This window comes from Periophthalmus magnuspinnatus, chromosome 16 (genome assembly GCF_009829125.3).
Source record: "Periophthalmus magnuspinnatus isolate fPerMag1 chromosome 16, fPerMag1.2.pri, whole genome shotgun sequence".
Taxonomy (NCBI): Eukaryota; Metazoa; Chordata; class Actinopteri; order Gobiiformes; family Gobiidae; genus Periophthalmus; species Periophthalmus magnuspinnatus.
This window is the reverse complement of record NC_047141.1, coordinates 20787048-20809114: the sequence shown is the minus strand read 5'-3', so window position 1 is coordinate 20809114 and position 22067 is coordinate 20787048. Positions and strand designations below refer to the sequence as shown.

The 22067-nt window shown below is 36.8% G+C and overlaps 2 protein-coding genes across 3 annotated transcripts; one reads left to right on the top strand and one right to left on the bottom strand.

Moving 5' to 3' along the window:
* Positions 1-1316: 1316 nt before the first annotated feature.
* Positions 1317-5679, top strand: LOC117383269 (cholecystokinin-like). The gene is made up of 4 exons (XM_033980391.2): positions 1317-1388; positions 3187-3266; positions 3343-3508; positions 4499-5679. Exons 2-4 carry the CDS (start codon positions 3189-3191, stop codon positions 4636-4638), a joined length of 384 nt encoding a protein of 127 aa, XP_033836282.1. The 5' UTR covers positions 1317-1388; positions 3187-3188; the 3' UTR covers positions 4639-5679.
* Positions 5680-6015: 336 nt separating this feature from the next.
* Positions 6016-20487, bottom strand: mroh1 (maestro heat-like repeat family member 1). Of its 2 annotated transcripts, XM_033980389.2 has the most exons (45): positions 20338-20482; positions 19943-20008; positions 19718-19863; positions 19313-19444; positions 19054-19216; positions 18630-18728; positions 18385-18536; positions 18091-18234; positions 17915-18007; positions 17471-17549; positions 17131-17244; positions 16966-17039; positions 16710-16832; positions 16459-16566; positions 16238-16382; positions 16120-16160; positions 15905-16046; positions 15762-15814; positions 15586-15693; positions 15362-15481; positions 15172-15294; positions 14670-14816; positions 14503-14529; positions 13328-13450; positions 13161-13240; positions 12933-13074; positions 12764-12859; positions 12542-12646; positions 12326-12461; positions 12092-12204; positions 11549-11701; positions 11422-11478; positions 11165-11262; positions 10917-11082; positions 10673-10839; positions 9959-10096; positions 9762-9876; positions 9544-9690; positions 9002-9068; positions 8774-8895; positions 8554-8703; positions 8323-8457; positions 7763-7865; positions 7601-7666; positions 6016-7536 (listed from the first exon to the last, which is right to left on the bottom strand). In XM_033980389.2, the coding sequence occupies exons 2-45, from the start codon at positions 19962-19964 to the stop codon at positions 7460-7462; spliced, it is 4911 nt and encodes a 1636-aa protein (XP_033836280.1). In that variant the 5' UTR covers positions 19965-20008; positions 20338-20482; the 3' UTR covers positions 6016-7459. The 2 variants fall into 2 exon arrangements, with proteins under 2 accessions (XP_033836280.1, XP_033836281.1); XM_033980390.2 differs by lacking the exon at positions 14503-14529 and having other exon boundaries at positions 20338-20487.
* Between the last annotated feature and the right edge of the window lie 1580 nt (positions 20488-22067).

Sequence of the window (22067 nt, the reverse complement as noted above, 5' to 3'; positions counted from 1 at the left end):
AACCATAACTCTCTGAATAAAAGTTCAGTGACCTTAGATTTACAAGTACATTCTTGGATTTTTGTGCAATGTAAGTTTGAAGATTTGTTAGATTGAAATATATTATGTCATACTTTTGAATCAGTTAACTCTGAATATCTTAGGCATTTATCGTAATGAACATTGAATACTGACATATATGAAAAAATAAGACTGCCAGTTACTTAATAATAAATAATGTTTTGAATTCAATAATTGTCTTCGTGTGTTAGATGTGTGTGAATCAATTACCAAAATATGATCAACTTCAGCCATTGTGGTTGAGTTTTGTGTCGACCTCAGTATTGAGCGGATGATTTCCAGGTAAACTGTTTGTGTTCACATTGCCCTGGTTTGGTCCTGGTCTGAAACCAATTTGGTCCTGACTGAGATTCGGTTTGATCTTGTGATAGTCTTTATACAGACCAAAAAATCTTTTGTTTTTCTGTAAATTCAACATTTCTGGATTATCTTTTTGAATATTTAATTTCATGTTTCCACATTTTAAAAAAGAGCTTCGCTGTGCATCAGATCAGAGATTCTCCCTCAGCAAGATATCAGATTATGCCACAGCTTGGCTCTTGTTGGCTGCAAAGACAGATGCAAATATGAAGAGAAAATGTCAATATTGTATCTCCCCATGAGCCAGTGTGAGAGCCTCACTTAAACCTGTTTTAAAATTCAAAGTTCTATTGCACATTGATTTAACTGACATGGATTATTGGAAAAACAATAGGAGTTCAAATCTGATATACTTAACTTTTTCTTCAAGAATGTTAATTAATTTTTCTATTATTTTTATTTATATTTGCTGCGGTTCAAATATTTAAGATCTGTCTTTAATGTGGACCTAGTATTATCTCTGCTACTATAAAACTGTTGCAGTTTTAAGATTACCTGCTACTTTGTTTCATGGGTTTCAGAGTGATGAAAAATTTGCACTGTTGCCTGAGAACTAAACAATTTATGACCAAGTATGATATCTTTTGAATAGTGAAACCCTCAGAATTGTACCTATCCATTCTACAAAAAACACACTATTGTGATGTACATTTTTTCAACCACTGATTTGGAAGTTAGTCAACTTTTCTGTCAAGTTAAGTTCACCTTTTTCTCATCCTCCCTTCTTTTACTGTGTGTTTTTTACGTAATATGCAGGGTTTTGTGAGTGCATGAATGCGTCTTGAATTGCGTCAGTTGACTGTAGTTTGTGCGCTAGCATCAAGCCCCGCCCCCCTTTGGCAGGCCCTCACCCTTCCTGTGTGGTCCTATAAAAGCCACCTCCTCCTCTGAGCCTCAGACTTGAACTGATCACTGGAGCAAAAAGTCTGCATCTTCTGCCTGGTCCTCCTCCACATCTACTGCTGCAGGTAAGAAATAGATTTCATGGAGAACATACTTCAATAAGATAATTATATTGAATTTAAAATTAAATAACTAAAGCTGCGCCACAACTGCTATTATGTTGTGTCTCAGTCATGGGTGTCATTTAAATAATATTAAAATTTGCAATCAGAAAAGTAAAAATAAAAATATCACTGAGCACTTTGTAATTAGGACTGATTGGGTGAATTCATTTATTGGATATTGATTTAATTTAATTTAAGAATCAATAAAGTTTATGTAATCTAATTATTGCATAACAAATTAGATTCAATTTGACTACCAGCCAATTGAATAATGAATGAGCGACTATGACCACATGCTAACTGGAACTATATTTGCATTTCGATAATGAGAAGTTGGATTCACGCTGCTTTATCTATTATCTATAACACTGGCATAAAATGTACAAGTGTGATGAGTCAAAACAACCTAAACAGGACTTGAAACAGAAAATGGTGCAGTTGATTTAATGTAGGATATGGAGTGATTGGATTGTATATTTGCACAAACACAAGTACTAGTAGTAGTCTAAAAACTTCCGGATACATTTCTTTGGAAAATCTGCACAATCTACAATGTGGCAAGAAAAGTATGTATGTTGGAAAATTGTTCAATTAAATCTCTGTATCATTGACTAGTTAAAATAAATACAGATTGGGCTACTTCCTTTGAATGCACTGAATGTATGAAGTACACACTTTTATCATTTAGTTTAATTTATTGATTGGTTGTATTGTTTTGGCTTGTGTATTGCAACTAGCAACAGTCAGTAATAATAAAAACTGAAGCGTACTGAAGCATGAATTAGTCAATCCAAGCCTCGAAGCGGCTGGTGCTATTGCTTTTATTTAATTGGATCATTTGTTTTGGATGAGCAGGAATCCAAAATATGGCTTCATTTATTACTGTACAAATAACCATGTTAAACCAGTGAGCAATTAGCATCCCCTTAGAGAGATTTTATTGATTTAAACTTTCCTATCACTGGAAAATATACTTGTATTGAAACTTGCCCAGTGCCTCAAAACCATCAGTGCATTATTGTAGCTTGTTAATAAGAATGAGAAATGCAGTCATGGACACACAAATGAGTCCCTATGGTGTGGAGCTTCACAGGCTTTCAAGTAAAACTGGTCTGGAGAAAAAGAAAAAAAACAAAACATGAAAATGAAAATGAAGATTTGCAGATAATTGGCAGATTCCCTTTGGGACGTAGCTGTTGTTGCCAGATTGCATTAATCACAACACAAACACAGACTGTGAGGGGCAAACTGCTGCTCTTTTAACACCATGGAAAACAGCGCTCACTTTGTTCAAAAGCACTTTTTTTTAACCCTAAAACCTCACATAGACTCAAATACCTAATTATTTACATAATATCAAGAAATAATGAAAACCAAAACTAATCAAACAACAGTTGATTGCATCATGAATTTTCCAGTCCTAGTTTCTATTCAATTCCTTCCTGATTTGAAGGAGTTTGTGAGGACTCATAGAGGACCTTTCCCCATTCAAAAGATATAATATTTTGATTTGATTTGCTTAATTGCTATGACCGCGGAGGACGGTTGAAACCCATGAATACTGTAATATCAAGATCAAATTAAGATTAGAATCATTAAAGACCACACAACAATTTGGTAGGATTTGATTTCACTACACAATGCTCAGGGTTTATAGACAAAAAATCCATGCTGTGTTTAGTAAAGAGATTGGTGCTGTGTGTTATAGCAGATATCACAATAAGAATGTGACATTTATTGTCTTTATTTCCTTGGCTAGACATGAATTTAGGTATGAGTGTGTGTGTCCTCCTGGCTGCTCTCTTCAGCAGTTCCTTGAGTCTGCCTTCACAAACCACGGTGAGTCATTATAAAAGATTTGTTTTGTTATGTAGTTGGTGTGATTATTATTGAACATAGTGTCATTTATTCACAGTCACAGAATACAGAGATAGACCCCCGAGTGTCAGAGACCCTTGCTACGCCCTCTGAGGACAGTCACACTCGCCAGGTCCGCTCTGTGGGTTCAGAGCTGTCCCACGATGAAACAGAGGCAAGCAACACCCTCAACCAGCTGCTGGTCAAGCTGCTCTCTAGGAAAGGTGAGCTGCAGAGGTCACTGGCTACACTTATGTGCATTTAAGCAAATCCGTCCATCTTTGGTGTCTCCTCATAACATAGTGATGTGACACAGGTACATAATGATATTCATTTGCTGCCTGCTTGTCTCCATGGAGATATTATTGCTTTGGATGGAGTGTTCCACAGTGTGGCTTTAAATGTGTCCATCTCCAAGGAGACAATTAGGTGACATTACCAGGTTAACTTATAGGCCAGATCTGTGGAGAGGTTTATCTACTCACACTTTTTGGAAAAGTGAAATACCTGAAATTTAATACATGTAAGGTTGATAGTTTAGTGCCGTACTGCAGAATATTCCAAACAAAACGTTAGCATCCATAAGAACTCAAGCAGGTGGTGAAAAGCCAGAAAGGTTACATAGTTCACCTTAAAATCCAAGAAAAATGCATTTCTCTACTGCTATTAATTAGGCCTTCATAGAAGTTATCTAATCAGATTACATCAGAAAAAAACCTTCTGATGAAATGGGCATAATTTTACCTTGATATAAAAATGAATACCGGGCATTGCCTGCCCATAAAACCTTATTAAACCCCGTTAAATACACCAGGTCAGCATGTAAACACCGTGTCCTATTTTTTTTCTCTGTGTGATCTAGCGTCCCTCGTGCCATGCTGCCGTCCCACCATCTGTCCCCTGTCCCACCTCCCTGTGTCCCCCCGCAAACCCATCTGAGGCCCCACTCTATCATTGTCCCTCCCTTGTCTCATCACAGCCACTTATTCCCATAAGTAATCTTTTTGCATATGTACTTTACAGTGCATCTGTCTTTTTACCATCACCTACTGAGCTTATTGATTTTCATTTCAGTCTGTACAAACAAGCCAGTAGGAGTTATAGAACAAGCCCACTGGGGACAGTTTTGCATTGCTGGTTTCATTGGCTGCATTTTATCTATTCACTTCATCAGTGGTTAAAATACTTTTAAAACTTCTTAATGTCTTTCCCAGCTGCAGAGTCCCACCCACGGTCCTCCCTGAGCAGCAGAGCCAGCGGGCTGGCCCCAGGACACAGGATAAAGGACAGAGACTACCTGGGCTGGATGGACTTTGGGAGACGTAGTGCTGAGGAGTATGAGTACGCCTCTTAAGACCTGTCTCCACCTACAACATCAATGACAGAAATAAGGCCTTTTCTCACTGCACTTAACTCTATTCCACAACACAATGTATCAAGTTAATTCATGTATTCAGGGCATATATACATATTGTAAATGGCTATGTTGCCATGTTATGATACTATTATTCTAAGGAAAAAACAACACAGCTACTCATATGTATCATTAAATTGTGATTTAAAGCCTTATTAAATGTGTTTTATTTTCAAATGTGTTTATGAATGTATCCTCTAGTGCTGCACAATATTCAAAAACTTTCATTATATTGCCAGATCATATAAATTAGACCTTTATAATGTCTTGTATGGGATTCTCTTTAAAAATATACAATCAGTGCAAATGGGAAAATAACCCAAGGTCTACTTTTATTGTGGGTTTAATAGTGTAATGATTTGCATAGGCTTGTATGTTCAATATATTGTGCAGCCCTAGTTTTCCTCTTGAGGTCTCCAATTTCCAAATACAAAAGCACTGAAAGAGGCTTCATTCACATTTGTGGTACACGAGTGAACTATAAAAGACAAACAATTTTGAAAATATTAGTACTGAGAGAAAAGCTGGTAATATAAAGGAACTTTTCACTTTCTCTGCCCCAGAGCAGTCTGCCTCACAATCTAATATTGTTACTTTTGGCCCGTTTTGTATTGAGAGGCTGACGCTGAGCACCTCCTCGTTTTTTAGAGGAGCAGTGTAGTACATCAACAATATGTGTGTTTGGAGTAATTGAGGAGGGGACACTACTTTTCATCAAAGCCAAGCCATGCTCATTAGAAACAAACATATTCACTACTTATATTTGCATTTCAAATAGTACCTGAATGCTTAAATGTGTTGTTGGAAACCTGCCTACTCAAAAAAGGTTCTTTATTTAATGAAATGTCTCTAATGTTTTTTGCGTTTTAATTTAAATATGTATATTGTATAAATCATGAATTATTTGGTGAATACAAGAGTTATGTCTTCACTTAATCCAGGAATCCAATTCATAAATAAAACTGAACTGCCTCACTGCTAAATGTGTTGCTCATGTTACAGTTTTTGAGGTTATTTCATAATTTGCCTGAATGACAATAAGGGTAAACAATTAGCAGAATATTGTAAGTAGTGAATTGGGAAATCTAATACAGTCGCTAAGCTTGATGTGCAATTTCAATAACTGTTGTGTTTTGAACATAAACGGAAAACAAAAGGCATACAAACAGCATACATATGATAACATACTTATAAATATATAAGAAATCAGAGGTTGTAGTAACTATTCTCCCTTGTAACTGGTACTTTACTGCCACCAAAAGGTTAAAAACTGCAAATGCAATATTTACAAGCTGTCCACACATGTACATATTTTTTAACAATATGGTTTTATTATCATTTACATATGTTTCCATGGTCCACCTAAACCCATACCTTAGTGCCGTATGTCCTAGACTCTTGCATTTTAAGATGTAAATGACATTCATAAAACAGAGCAGGAAAAAGTATAGAACAGGTTCTTAAAATGCAATAGTTTTACGTCAGTTTCAAGCAGTATGCACACTTCAATAATAGGATCATATAGTTTTGCAAAGTGCCATTGGTTTCTCTTTAAAAGTCCACATCAGGTACAGAATATGACAGGTATTACATATAATGAGATTTAATTTGAGATTTATCGCCTTTAAAATAACATTTTACAGGCCTCAACTTTAGGGATTATTTAACAACACGGAGAAAGTGCAAAAGGAAAAAGAACACAACTTACATTATAGTGCTCAATAAATGTTGATATGTTCCAAATAGATACACACAAATAAGACAATTTTCTTCAAGCATGGATTACAACTGTGTATAAAGGCATTCCTTTGGATTATTCAGTTAAAATTGGATGATAATGAAGCTATGGCACCAATTGTGAGGCTACATTTTGTTCAGATTCATACAGGACTACTGCCAAGTTGTGCACTACAGACGGGCCAAAATGTATTTACTTTGGCAACTGAGCCGTCCCCACTTTTGAGACATCCAAGATAGCAAATGATTTTTGGCTCATTACAAATTTCAGTTCATTGTTTTGTAGATGATTTAAGTGAAAATGTGCTGAGGCAGACATCTCTCAATTAAGCAACAATTCACACAATTAATTACAAATGCTGGTATGGACCAGTAACTTAAAGGATACTATTCAATTTTCTGCTGGAGATCAGTCATCTACTTGTGTCCGAGGAGATGTCATTTCTTTGCCTGGAATGCATTATATATGCATTCTTACAGTGAGTTCACCTCTCCACAGATCTAACCTGTGACTTGGCCTCATAGTCACTTGCTTGTCTTCATAGAGATAAATAGGTTCAATGCTATACTGGGAAACATTCTAGGAAAAGTTATGACTTCTATGTGGAAACAAGCAGGTAGCAGACCATAAACCAGAATTTACATAGTGCACCTTTACATAATTTAAATTTTAACTACCTCCAACACACTGTCATGTACTAAATATAGACTTTTCTATTCACATATCAAGTTATAAAATAATGAATATGTACTATACTTTTCTTCTAAAATGTGTTCTGCAATTTGCACATTGACAAAACACTGATTATTGCCCTCCTAAATGCTACAGAAACACAGTCTTTGGTCACAAAAATAAAGTTAACGTAAGCATTCAAGTACCAGAGATTAAAGTAAAATGTTTGCTGCTGACTACTCTCTATGGCTCCGTATGTACAAGAATCAGTGTAGTTAATGTCATGTACAAACAAATGCATCTCTCTGAGTTCCAGTTATTTTCAAACATTGTCATACAACTTATTTTGAGTCACTGAAAATGCCCCATGGCCTCAGCAGCTTTAACCCGCACAATGGGATCTGGATCTTGAAGCAGCATCACAAGACCTTTTGAAAGCAGCACATACGGAGTTAAAATCCTGTTGACGTAAAAGGGGAGTGATGATAGTACCTTTAGTGATAATGCCCATGTTGAGGTGGGAGAGATGCTCCTCTTGTAGGTTACCAAGCAGAAATCCTGATTAAAAACATTTAAAAAGGTTAATTTAAAGGCATACGGCTACAGGCAGCTAAAGCTAACATAGTTCATTAAGAGGTAAAGCTAATGTCATACCAATAAACATGGCGGCTCCAGCTCTGACTTCAGGCCAGTTACTTTTGAAGAACTGGATCACGGAGATGTGATAGAAGTTTAGCATGCTTGAGAAGTCCTGGATCTACAAACAAATAGTTACCAAACCTCAAAGGGGGATTATAAATGAATAACAAGCTTGATTGAGGAACCAAAACTAATCCCTGATACTTTGATTTTAACCTACTTGTTATGCAACAAAATACAACAATTTTTTCTCCATTAGTCTGTTCAAGAAACCAGCTGAAAGAGTACTATCTCTTTTTTACACAGCAGTACTGTCACTGTAATAACTATAGTCTAATTTTGCTGTAGTAATTAGATATATTGACCTATAGAGGGTCAAATCATTGACATACAAACATGATTAAGCGCATTGTGTTTCATTACAGTGTTTATTTGTTGTTGCTTAAGGGTTTTATCCTTTTAACAGTGGCATAAAGAAAGATTATCACATCACATGCAACTGAAACTACATATTTAGATTTAGGTTACCATATCACCAGTTGAGAATCACTGCATTTATGATAACATTGTCTCACCAGGTATTTAGTGAGGTCATTGATGAACTCTCCGTAGTGCAGGTTCTTGTCTTCATGAAGGTGGTTTTGAAACATGGACGTGATCTGCTCCGAGCCCACCACAGGAGCACAAATACGCATTGCATACTTACAGGCCTAAGATAAAACCACAAATACAACCATTTTGAAAACAATCGTGTAACAATAGAATCTACTTTACTTTAAATGTTATTATTAAAAGTTTTTTCTTACCTTAACGACTTCAGGGTTTGGATCAACCAGGTGCAGTAGCAGGCTCACTAGGACATTATGTATCTGGTCTTTGAAGACTGGCTCTCCTGATCCAAACTTTGACAGGTTTCCCATCAGATGTATAGACGCACAGCGAATCTCATCATTCTCCTAGATAAAATTATACAAAAGATATAAAAATAACTGTTACTTTTTATGACTGTGAAAAGATCTTACTTACACTCTCCAAGAATGGTTTAATCTTCATAAAAATATAGACCACCAGTAAATGAACATTTTTCTTATCAAGATGAAGGAGAACTTTTGACAGACCAGACATGGCCTCAAGAGTTATCAGTTTCCCTGAAGGAAAAAGGCATAATAAATGATAATCAGTAAAACATGATGGTTCTCTGCCATTCACTTTTTAGAAAGTGGAGACATAACAAAAAGCTGTTTATTAGTTTACCCGGATCATCCTTCTCCTCCATGCCTGAGCTCATAGCTGCCAGCAGCTCCTTTGCATATTTATTCACCTAGAAAGTGTAGATTGTTAATTGTACTGTCATACAAAATTAGATAATAGTGTACATACAGTCAGTGTAAAATGTGTATATATGAATATTATATATTGTAAGATTTTTTTTTTACTCATACACACACTTATATATATATATATATATACACACACACATATATACACAGTATTATACATCTATACACACCCACAATGCTGTGAAAAAGTGTTTGTGCCCCCCTTCCTGATTTCTTATTTTTTTGCATGTGTGTCACATGTAACTGTTTTAGATCATCAAACAAATTTAAATATTAAACAAAGATAACCCAAGTAAACATAAAATGCATAAATTTCTATGATGATTTTAGTTGTTAAGAGAGAAAACTATCCAAACCTACATGACCCTGTGTGAAAAATTAATTCCCCCCCTTGTTAAATGATGAGGTAACTGTGATTAACCATATTATTATGGTGCACCTAAATGAGATTTGTACCTTTTCAGGTGACCCCACCGCTATATTGCCCAACCCCCTCACAGCCAACATTCGGACCGTGCTGCAGTGGTCCGATATCCTCTCCATCATGTTGTTCATTAACACATCAATCAGCATCAGTTCTGTCACCACGTGATGGTTTAACAGCTACAGGGGATGAGACAAGCATGTTTAGTGAAAACGTGTTACTATCCCAACAATGACACCACAGGAGTTACCTCAGAAAAGAAAGCTGTGACAGTAATCCTCTGACATTCATAGATGTTACTTAGAGATGGACACAAGCATTCAACAATCGCTGGTAACCGTGGACCTGCATGCTTAGCAACAGCTCTATTCAAAACAAAAACGTGCTTTTAATGCTTCCAACATTAAGTTATAGTGACCACTACATATTTATGTAGTAGACGCAAACCTGGCCAGTAGTGTAATTCCACTTATGTGTGAATTAGGCTCTCTCATTGCATCCCAGGCCTTATCTTCATCTAGTCTTTTCATGACTTCATCCATCTGGGCTCGTGCTAATAAGATCCTCAGTGCGTCACTTGCAACCCTGTACAGGGGCAGAAAAAAATATTAGCCATATAGAGAAGTATGAAATATTATGTTATTTTACTATTTGTTAAAAGTCTTATATAATGCAAAATTGACTGTTCTGAGCTTTAAGTAATGTTACAATGTTGTCAAAAAGATACCTGGACTTGTGTTTCGTTTCATTCACATATGTTTGAATGATAATTTATTATTAGTCTGCGTACATCTTCAAAGCTCAAAATGCTTTGTTCCACCTTGTGATGTCATGTAGCTGTAGTTTTCAAGTTAACAGCTCCTTTTACCTTTAGTTCAGTAGAGAGTGTCAATTCCAGGATGGAAATTATCCAAATGATTCTGGTGGAGGTGTATGAAGTTTAAAACACAGTGGAGCATTTCCTGTGTTTTCATCAGAAGGTGGAACAGAATGTTTTCTGTTTGAGTGAAGACGTCGGAATAAATCTACAGGGTTTGTGTATTTAACATGTGCAAATGAAAAAAAGACACAACTCCAGGTATGTTTTTGATGAAGAAACATGTCATAGATCAGAAAATGGCATAATATGGGCCCTTTAAGTTTAGCAAATATGTTACCCACCCTGCTACATGGACAGTCCCAGTTTGTTTTGCATTGTCTTTAGGAGCAGCAACACCAACACTTGCCCCAATTCTCACAGTGAGAGATGAGAAAAGCTGTGGGAACAAGCTCAGAGCAGGCTCTTGACTTTGGCCATTTAATAATAGGTCTTTCAGTCCACATGTCATCTGAAAAAAGGTACATAAGACCACTTATAATCTTAAATGTTCATTTATATTAATTTAATTATGGCCCAGTAACTTACAGCAAGAGGCTGATTTGTGGCTATTTTAGTAGTTCCTCCTCTGATCATTCCATCTTTGCGGTCAACGTATGGAGCCAAAATTAGCAGTTTTTCCATCACCATTTCCATTATTTGTTTGGCTACAACAGCATCTGATCCCAAAGCCATCCACATCTCACTGGTCCAACTTGAAATAAGATAAAAGATCCACAAATATTATGCATGATATATCACACACAGAAAAGCTCCGGTTGTGTTTTGGTTTGTACCTGTCATATGGAAGTGGCTGGTTTATTAGTGTGTTGATTACAGTTTGTAGATGCTGAGAAGCCAAGATCAATACTGTCTGTCCCACTGCGACTCTGACCTACAAACATACAACATAACACACAACAAGACCATTTGAAAGCTTGAGGCAACATTTGATATTTGATGAAAGCACAATAAAGAATATCAAATTGTTAAAGTGCTGTTTAGATACAACTATCAGATTTAACTTATATGTTTACATATAACAAACACTTACCTGGTCTTCTGTAATGTTCTGCAATCGTACATGTAGCACCTCAAGCATCTCAGGGACCTAAGAAGGATAAAATATATTAAAGATACAAACGAGACTATTTTATGCTCTCTCTTCTACTGTGAGTTACCAGTTCTTGCAGTCCGCCTCCTCTGTTCTTGAGAAGAGTATTGAGGATGACAGAAGAGGCTCTGCAGCAGTTTGCCTGGCTGTCCACTAGTCCCTCAAACAGCATGAAAATCAGTGTTGTCAACTGGTGCTGTGGCAATCGTTTACTCATAACCTGAGTGCAAAAGCAGTTAAATACATTATATACGTTGCCACTTAAAAAGGTACCATATATTATTTTTCTGCTTATCTGATAGTCCACTGTATGAATATATCCAAGATGGTTAAGTATAATGCCAATTAAATGTTTTATTGCCTTAAAAAAATCCACTTCATTCATTTCTAAAGTGTGATTGCCTATCAACAGATCTGACCACTTGATCTGGTGGTGTCTCCTGCTTTTCTCAATAAGAAAAGATAAATAAGTTTAATGCCATAGTGTGGAATATTCTGGGCAAAGCAGTACGCAACTCAATGAAGACAAACATGTGGCAGAACCCTCCACCAGAAAAGGTACATATTGCCCATTTATATTATCACACGAGAGAAAAGTTCTGTTTTGTACCTTGGTGATGTCTGAACAAGTTTTATATAGGACAGCATGGTCTGGGTTTTCTAGACTTTCTTTTAATTGGAGCAAACTGTCCACACCTTCATCCTTATAATCAAGGGCAAATCCTGAAAAATGTAAAAAACGTGCAATCAGGTTTTCTTAATAATTTAATAGCTACATCTTTGATTAGATATGTGTATGTATATTTAAAAGTATAATGCACTATAAGCTTTAGTTTGACTGTACCTTCATATCGTAATTGTATGTAAAGCAGAGTATATAGACAGTCAATGGCAGCGGTTCGTACAGTGAGAATAGGATCGGAGCAACGTGGAGATAGCCGCCCCAGAAGAGCTCCAAGATTGTGGAAAGCAACCATATTCTAAAAACAAGATATTAAAATGGATTAGGTTATCTTAATTATGACAATTTATGTATGCATGTACAGGGCCATGGGTATACCTTCACTGTGAGGCTATCTAGATAGTATGATAGTATGTTAGCTATAACGGAAATGGCTCTCTCCCTCTCGTGATCCTGACTTGAACTTATCCAGGATTCAATGTGCTGAAAAATACAATAAAAATACAGCTAAAATCTGACAAATTAATTAAAAGAAATCTCAATTTCAAAGACACAAGAACTTAAAGATTTACAAGTAAAAAAATATTATATTGACCTCACCTTAAAAACACTCTGCAGGCCATCTGGAGTGGGATCCCTGGACAAGACACTCCTAAGCAGATCTTGAAGTGCAGCTAAAGTGTCTTTGTAAAGCGTCTGCACAGATTTCAAATGATAATTCATCAAAACAAAACAAAAGTGAGTTTTCCTTTTGAAGTGGATATTGTACCTGTTTTTGTTTAGGATCAAGTGTTTCCTCTTCTTTAACTTTCTCAGGTGTGTGTGTCTCAGGTGGCAATGAAAACACACTGTTCACACAAACCTTCAGCAAATCAAAAGTCTCATTCTCGCTCAGAGCAGGGTCAAGAGCGCTGGGGTGGGAGTTAAAGATCTAGAAGTACTTTCAGTACAGTTGAAACCAGAGCTTTTATATTGCACAGCCTTGTATGAAGGATACATCAGGTTGGCACAAGTTGTCATCACTAGATGGCGCACTGGGGTTCTCAAAGAGTCAGCTGCCTCAGCCTTTATGAAATCCTTTCAATCAAATGGGAAGATGTAAAAACTATTAACAATAACAATAACAATAATAATAATAATAATAATAGTTTTACTTTTACTAACCAACATAGTTGTGATCAGTTCTTGTTTGCGAGTGAAAACATAGCCCTGTTTCTTCACAGACTCACTGATGGCTTTGGCAATAAAACCAACACTCTGGATCAAGCTCAGCTTCATGGTCATGTCCTGAAGCAAAACAATAAAAAAAACTGGAGAAATAGATTCAGGTCAAGCCCAAGAGGTTAAATTTAGAGTAGCTTTATAGTTATAAAAATGCACACGGCAATGCATTTAGACACTAAGCAAAAGCAAAGCTCTACTTGAATCAAATTCAAACAACAAGCAAGAATGTTGATCAAATAGGTTTTAGAGATATACTGACAAGTGACAAGTGGTATTAGGGGAGATATGTTTCAGCAGCGACCACCAGCTAAAACTACAGGCTGAAGTCTAGAGGTAAAGATGATCATTTCTCACCTTGAACCACATCACTGATTTAAATGTTAATTACAAAGCTATGCAGAAGAGACACCTGAGAGGAAAGGAAGACAGCAAAAGTGTTGTTCAACCAAATAAGAGGAAGCCTGAAACTAAAAATATAAGCATTTCAAATTAGATTAGTGGGTTAAATATTTCAAAATCATAACATAGGATCTACAGTTTTCTTTTTGGTGCAGAACAGCAGTACAGCAATGCATTGACTAAATATAACCTAGTAGTACTTATTACAAGTAATACCTTTAAGCTTAATATTCAAATCCATAGTAGATTGTATTGCTCTTCAACAGCATAAAGAAATCTTGTAGCCAACAACTTGTAGGTTTAAGTGTGTAAATTGCCCTTTAAAGCTACAGAGCAGAAGTATGCATTCAATTCACACAATAAGAATTCTGTTTGGGTTAAGCTACACACTTCAATATGTCAGTAGGATTTCCCAATTGGGGTCACCCACTAGTGATAATATTAAATTACATTCATTGACTTAAACCATACTGTTATTAAGAAACTTTATCAACTACACTATGACAATGTGATCCTTTACACTGCAGCTTTAAAGGGTAAAAGGCCAGTGATGCAGCAAGTCACTAACTACCGGTCAGACCTTTTAAAGTTTTACCAACTGCATTGCATAAACAATACAAGAAACAATGAAAGATTTAGATTAAAGATAGAAAAGGCAGGAGCAAAGTTACTTATTCTAAAATTAGAAGAAACCCCATGTAGTTTGATGACGATACCTTAGTCTCTACTTTTATCCCCAGAACCTGTGTGGAGTAGAGGTGACAATGGTCATAAGACTGTACTGCTATACCTACCTTTATGACTCTCCTTACCAAGTATGCCTTCAATAAAATAGCAATAGCTTAACTTTACTTTATATACCTATATACCTATTCAGCATTACCTTAGTATTGAAGTGTTTATTGATGTTTCGGAGGATGTCCTGGTCGATGCGGTTCAGGATCTTTTCTGGAGGGGCGTGCAGAGCCACTTGTCCATAGCACAGGATTAAAGTACTCTTCACTTTCTCCACTTCAACTTCATTACGCTCCTGAATATAGTTCCAAAGACACTGCATATGTTAGGGACGTCATAATAACAAAACTTTCTGTTATAATTATTGTAAGAAGAAACATGAGAATTTTATGATGAATTCACATTATATAGATTACCATTGCTCTGATAAACCTTAAATGTAAAGTGTTTTTTACCATTCAGAAAGTTTATTTTTTGAGAGAATAGACTGAATTGTAACCACTTTATTTTGCCACCAATATATTCATAATTATTAGGTTTTAGTTCTTAAAATTAGATAAAGACTTTATCAATTAACCGGTTAATGTTGACAACCCAACCAAATGTATAGGAGTGGTTTAAATTTGCATTATGAATGAAGTTAAATGTACTTTTAGCAAGTTGAAAATACTTGGTGACTTCTTAAAAGCTTCTGATTTGCCAAACTCCTCCAGTTTTGCAAGTGTACCCTCCAGATGGCTGTTTGCGCACAAACCAACACCCATCGCAACTCCCTATAATGTAATAAAAATGAAAAGTTTAGAGAATAGCACTAAAATGACCTACATTGTTGGTCATTACCTCTCTCTCAGTGGCATCGCTGTGGTGTGCTGATAGGAGAATTTCATGCAGCTGTTTTTTAACTTGCTCTTTATTGAAACTATGCTGGAGAATCACTCCTATGCACCGATAAAGGAAGCTCTGCAGACAAAAAGTACAGTATATGTATTGTTATTATGCACTCCTACACTCAAACGTACCAGTAAACCTAATATAGTAAAATATTTTGTTAAGGTGAAACTTACCTTTTCCTCTAAGGCATTATTATATGTGGAAAGGTACCGAGTTGCTTCAGATGCCAACTGACAGGCCCACCTGTCATCTTCAATAGTAGCTAGTGTTTTGGACAAGAACTGAAAGATATATCAAGTTTATTAGACATTTGTTGTGATTCTGTTGCATTCCATAGTGTTGCATTTACCTTTAACAATTTATCATCCCAATTTTTCTTGTCAAGACTTTCAACTGTGGAATCTGAAAATTTTACAAATTGGTTTTACACAGAGGAAATTAAAACACTGACAGAGTGGATGGAACATATGAATTTAAAATGCCTGACCATACCCTCTAAAACTGCCAATAATGGCGGTATCTCATTGTCCCATAGTGTGTCTATCTTTGGGTGGATGTTGGTGCTGAGAACTTGAAGCAAAGACAGTGAAGGAGCGCCATGGTCTCTGCTATTAAATGGAAAATCTGCATTCACCTATAAAATAAATTAAGGTAATTCAAATCAATCAATCAGAATAAGAATATCCCTCATGTTGACCTATACTAACCAGAAGCCTTATGAATAGTGTTTGAGGGGTGGGTAAATTAACTGTAAAATAAAAAGTCAAACATGAATTTGAAAGCACTGTAGACAACAAATCACAACCAATTATACTCAACATTAACCTTCTTGTGTGAAGTCTATGTGGAAACTGCTCTCCTGGTTAAGTTTCTTCTTATTTCCAAGCACTGTTAAACTTTTACATAGAGGAGTGGTGGCACTGCTGTACTGTGGGGGAGTCAGGAAATACAAAAGTTTTGGCCAAAGAACCTGCAAACACGATTCCGAATTAAAATTGTTAAAAGATGCAGATTATTGCTGGAGGAATAATGATTTAACTACACACATCTGCTAGTTGTCCAACAGTGGTAGTGAGCAAATGGAGAGTGTTGTCACACATTGATCTAAGGGCCTCATTTGTCACCTCTTCTGGATCTGTGGTTCTTTGTCCACGCTGAAATAAATTAAAACAGGGGCGATGTGATGTTATTTATTACACAATATAAAAACACTTATTAACAACTTTGATATGCTTATGAATGAAAAAGTTAATAAGTTAAGATAATATGTAGGTCATATAATAGATGAAATATTTACTTGGTACGTGTCAGGTAGAGCACAGTTTTGAACAATGAACCGAACCAGTAACTCTCCTCCTTCCAACTCGAGGTAACCATGATGGGCCATGGCACTAATGACCTGTACCACTCGCTTTTTCACCTACAAGACAACAATGTAGTACCAGAAAACAATTAAATATACAACATTAAAACGCAACTAAACTGACAGTGCTATACCCATTTTGCTGCTCTTATAATTAAAATGGTAGAAATTCATGGACAGAATGTGTTACCTTATTGCTGTGGTCAGCCATTGGCTGTCTAATGCTGGCTAATATCAGGAGCTTTTTTGTCTCCATTGTGGAAGCTGAAAGGAAAATGTACACAGTTCCACATAAAAGGTTACAAGAAATTATGAAATTAATATTGCTAACAGTTGTCAGCATTTGTCTTCTCACTACTAGAGTTGATCAGGTGGCGAAGCACTGCCAAAGAGCCCAGTCTACTTCTTTCATTGGTGTTTTCCAACCTCTGAAGTACAAACATAATCAACCGGTCTGGAAATGTGTTAGCTGTAAAAGTAAAATGGCATTTATAAGTGCGTTGTAAGAAAGTAGCAGAAAAAACCTGATTAAAACTAGACTGAATAGGGAGCTGTCCCAGTTAATATAATTATCTTGTCAAGACACTGAGTCTCGCTCATTAAAACCTGATCACATTAGTGCTCTTGTGACTCTGTTGAGCTAAAACACAGAAAACACTGGACTGTCCTTGAATTGCATGTGAAGATCACTATACCAAGCAAACTGAAGCAGCGAAGGACCTCATTGTGGTTCTTTACAGTTGGTGGGTTACTGTAATCCACTGAGACAGACACCTGAATACAAGAAAGTAATGTTCATGTTATGATATTTTAAATAAAATAGTTAAATGTTGGTGTATAATTATGTTAATGACAATTTAACATAGAGAAAAAAATATATACTATGTGAAAGTTTGAAATTAAACTATTTCCTGTCCCCACATGACACTTGGCGTATCACATCCCTTTCTCTAAGTCACTGTGGTTTAATGTTGCAACAACCAACAGTTAAAGCAAAGAGTCAGCTGACTCATAATTGCATAGGCATATGACTATAACAACCATTCGTCACATGTGTAACGATTGTCGGCCAAGATAGATTTGTTTTAACAAAGCTGATGACAGCATTTTAGTGTGAATGTTGTTTTCATTATTTATACCTGATGATGAAGAGCAAAGAGTAAACTGTCCAGCTGTGCCTCCAACACTCGGCTGCCCATATTGACAGAGGCATCAAGCACTTGGCACAAGCTCTACATGAAGGAAAAAAAAATATAAAATAATACATTATGTTTTGCTTATTACAATAAAACAGATCAAGATACAGTAAGATTACCTTGCTTATAATATAATGCTCATTGTTGTGTTTTTTATACAAAGACAAAATTGACGGAATCAGTTTTGGAATGTGTTCCTCCAGTTTGTCACTTGCCATTAGGTGACACATAGACCCCAATGCCTCAGCCACAGTAAGCCTCAACTAAAATACATATAAGGAGAAACAAGTAAGGTACTCAGCTTATGTAAACATTACTTCAGGTGGTTGTGTGCAGATAAAGCAGCAAGTGAATACAAAGTCAAATTCTTAAGCAACAACACAACTAAGGACGAACATACCAAAATATCCTACCTTAGGCTCTCTGCTTTGTAACCAGTTTTGGAAAAGTATGTCAAAAGCAGCACAAATTTCACTGGAGAAGGTGTCTTTTCTAACCGTGGGATCTGGAGCTTTATCAAGGTTTGCCAGATATTCCAGGATGCTGTCACTGAAATGACGGAGAGCTAGAGTGATGGAAAAAATATTACAAATACAACATTTAGACTGAAACATTATATTATATATTGTAATTCTGTTTTCCTCCCGTGAAGTCTTACCAGAAGAAAAGACCCACTTCATGTTGTCCTGTTTGGCCATGTTGAGCATGGGCAGCATTGTGCCTAATATAGCATTCAAGAAAGGCACCATACCAAAAACTAAAGGAAAATAGACAGTTAAAAAGATTTTTGAATGCATGCTTAAATGTAAAAATCATCATTAGAACTTTGGTATATAACTGGCAGCCATACCTATCCAAACACACAAGCATCTGATAAAATAATTATGCAATAAAGTGGTCAGGTCTGCCACAACTTGTTTACAAAAAAGTTTAACGCTTTTAGACAGGTTTAGCAAGTTCAGGTCTATCCCAACACAATGATTACACTTGGATTCCTGTCTTATGAGGATTGTGTGGTGAGTCCTTTTCAGAGTTGACATGTGCTGTGCAATTCACAGTGTATTTAGGTTATTCATTCGTACCATTAGAGTCTGACAGATTGGCCAATGTCTGAACAACAAAGAAGTGGGGGAGGACTCCAGGCTGAAACTTGCTCAAAATCTCCTCCATGATGTCATTTATGTGCTTGTTACCCACAGCAACCAAGATATTACTTGCTGCTTGTTGCCAATCAGGGATGACATCCTGTTTAAAACAGGAACACAAAAAGGGAATGACTTTCAGCAGAAAGGGCAGTGTACAAACAGTTTGTGTACAACAGCAAGTAAGAAATATAATTACCTTTGAACGTGTCATTTCATCAGATGCAAGTGAGATGATGCTTTTGATTTTATTGGAACTGATGTCCTCTATTTTGCTGTCAACTATAAGTTCAATTGTTCGAAGAATCACAACTCTGTGGCTCACTATAAGCTACACAGAAAAAAACATGAAAATCACATATAAACAATAAAAGCATGGATTTACCCAAGTCATTACTGAAGACCAATACCTTGCTTTCTATAGAGCTGCTGTCATGTGATTTCTTAAAGGAAACTTCTTACTTTAAGAAATCACATGACAGAAGCTCTACAGAACAGATTTAACATACTGCTTTTCTTCACATTCTAGATAGTCAAATTAACCAGCTGTACAAATGACATCCATCCTTTGTAGTAATCCCAGCATCTTCCTGTGCAGTCCCACCTTGGGGTGTTTAAGCAGGTAGTCTTGGCACATGGCTAAGACACGCTCTGGCTGCTTCTTCCCCAGGGTAAGCACAGACTTCCTGACCTGCTCCTGGACCCCTGTGTCTTTGTCATTCGCAACGTCTAATAAAGCTAGCGTCACCTCTGGGATTAGAATAAAAGAAAAAAGCTATTTGAATTATGAACTTTATCATTTGAATGAATCCATAAAAAAAAATCTTACGCTCCACATCTGTGTCTTCCATGGTGCAGAGACCCTCCAGGGATTGAGGTGACTACAGCGACTTGCCTTTAACAAGAAGACAATACTAAATGAGCTGATGGTAACTTTTGAGCCATTCAAATCCTGCAATGCATCCACAATCATCCTACTGATGTTGAGGTTTCCTGAAATAACAACACTAATCACGGATATTTCCAATTATGGAGTAATTATACGTATCTAATAAACTGAATACTATACCGTATCTAGATGATGTCTTGCATATCTCCTTACAGTAGGCTATGATTGTGACTGTACAATCTACTGATGTTTCTGATGGAGCTAAGCTAATGCTAAATTAGCTGTTGCTGCTACGGAAGAGGGGAGTCCTCGCGTCAAGTAAAAGCCTGACTTACCAACCCTCTGTGACTGCCCACTTCACAAAATTATCTTCGCTTTAACACTGATGTAGTAAGTATGTAAGCAGCTGTCTTCTCTGTCATACCGCCGAACACTGCAGGTGTAAACAGCCCGGTCATGTGCCTCCACAGATCAAGCTGTGCAGTGACGTAGAGGTGGCACGTGCTTCCAGACCCTCTTGAACACGGGGCAGGACACACGCAGCATCCACACGTCTCACCTGTCCCGGGAGTCGAACCCAGGACTGTCTGGTTGCAATGCCTTGTTTACAAGACCCTATATTTGTATATTACGACGGACACTAGAACTGGTGTAACTGGTTTCAGTCCCTGAATTCTTTATCCGGAATCGACCACAGTACACTGTCCTAGTTGTTCCCCAGTTCAGGGTCTGGAGCACTGCGTACACTCTGTATCCGTGAACGTTAAAGGTACACTGCGCAAACATGAGCTGCCACTACCTGCGCACGGCTCTACAAGCCTGCAAACAAGCGCAAACAAGTGTAGAAAGCTCAAAGTCAAGGTAACAGGTTTGGTGAAAATCACGCAGACTCCTACATTTCTGCGCATGGGGGTTATGTTTAAAGGCCACCAATATAAAGTTGTACGTCCATCGTACGTAGATTTTTGTTTAAGCTTTTAACACAACTAAAGACCATTCTTTTGCATTCTGCTCGTGGTGGCGAATTGCTCTTCTGCGTTTTGACATTTCAGCCCTAATCTGGATAAAATAACGGCATTAATTTGACTACGACGTTATTCTCGTACGACTTTAGTGTCAAAATGTCATGACTTTATTATACTTTTTATATATTATACTATAATAATACATTTTGATTATTATTATTATTATTATTATTATTATTATTATTATTATTATTATTATTATTATTAATAATAATAATAATAATAATAATAATAATAATAATAATAATAATAATAATAGTAATAATAACATTATTATTATTAACAATAATAAAATGACAATTAACAAAATAAAATACTTTATTTTTCGAATAGTGAAAAGTAGAAGCCCATGCATACTTTACAACCTCTATGTTTATAACATAGACATTCAATTTACTAATTATATGTCAATGGTTAAGAGGTTATGGCTATTCCTGTAAAGTGACCACCAGAGGGCAGTGTGCGATATCACATTATATCCCATGTACAGTGGCTTGTAAAAGTATTCATCCCCCAGGAACTTTTTCACATTTTGTCAATACATTTTCTTGGCATTTTATGTGAATGAGAAACACAAAGTGTGGTGAAGGGGAAGGAAATATTTTACAAGATTTCCATTTTATATATATATAAACTTAAAAGTGCAGCGTGCCAAAGTATTCAGCCCCCTTTTTCTTGAATACAACCAATTGCTGGGCATGTGTTCTGGGCATGTCCCACCGGGAGGAGGCCCCGGGGAAGACCCAGGACACGCTGGAGGGACTATGTCTCTCGGCTGGCCTGGGAACGCCTTGGGGTCCCACCGGAGGAGCTGGAGGACGTGTCCGGGGTGAGGGAAGTCTGGGAGTCCCTGCTTAGACTGCTGCCCCCGCGACCCGGCTCCGGATAAGCAGAAGAAAATGGATGGATGGATGGACAACCAATTGCTTTTAGAAGTTGCCTTGATGATTGAAAGAAATCAACAAGAAATCTTGTCTCAGTATAAATGCAGCTGTGCTGTGGAGGCCACAGAAGTTTGTTAAGAACGTGTTGGGGAGAAA

What these genes read in the sequence shown, in the direction of transcription:
- LOC117383269 (XM_033980391.2), top strand. Translation starts at nt 3,189, where the DNA reads ATGAATTTAGGTATGAGTGTGTGTGTCCTCCTGGCTGCTCTCTTCAGC. An exon ending in GTCTGCCTTCACAAACCACG is followed by an intron (nt 3,267 to 3,342) that starts GTGAGTCATTAT and finishes ATTTATTCACAG; the next exon opens with TCACAGAATACAGAGATAGA. An exon ending in CAAGCTGCTCTCTAGGAAAG is followed by an intron (nt 3,509 to 4,498) that starts GTGAGCTGCAGA and finishes TGTCTTTCCCAG; the next exon opens with CTGCAGAGTCCCACCCACGG.
- mroh1 (XM_033980389.2), bottom strand. Translation starts at nt 19,964, where the DNA reads ATGGAAGACACAGATGTGGAGC. An exon ending in GGAAGACACAGATGTGGAGC is followed by an intron (nt 19,864 to 19,942) that starts GTAAGATTTTTT and finishes TTCTAATCCCAG; the next exon opens with AGGTGACGCTAGCTTTATTA. An exon ending in TCTTTGCTCTTCATCATCAG is followed by an intron (nt 17,550 to 17,914) that starts GTATAAATAATG and finishes TCTTGTATTCAG; the next exon opens with GTGTCTGTCTCAGTGGATTA.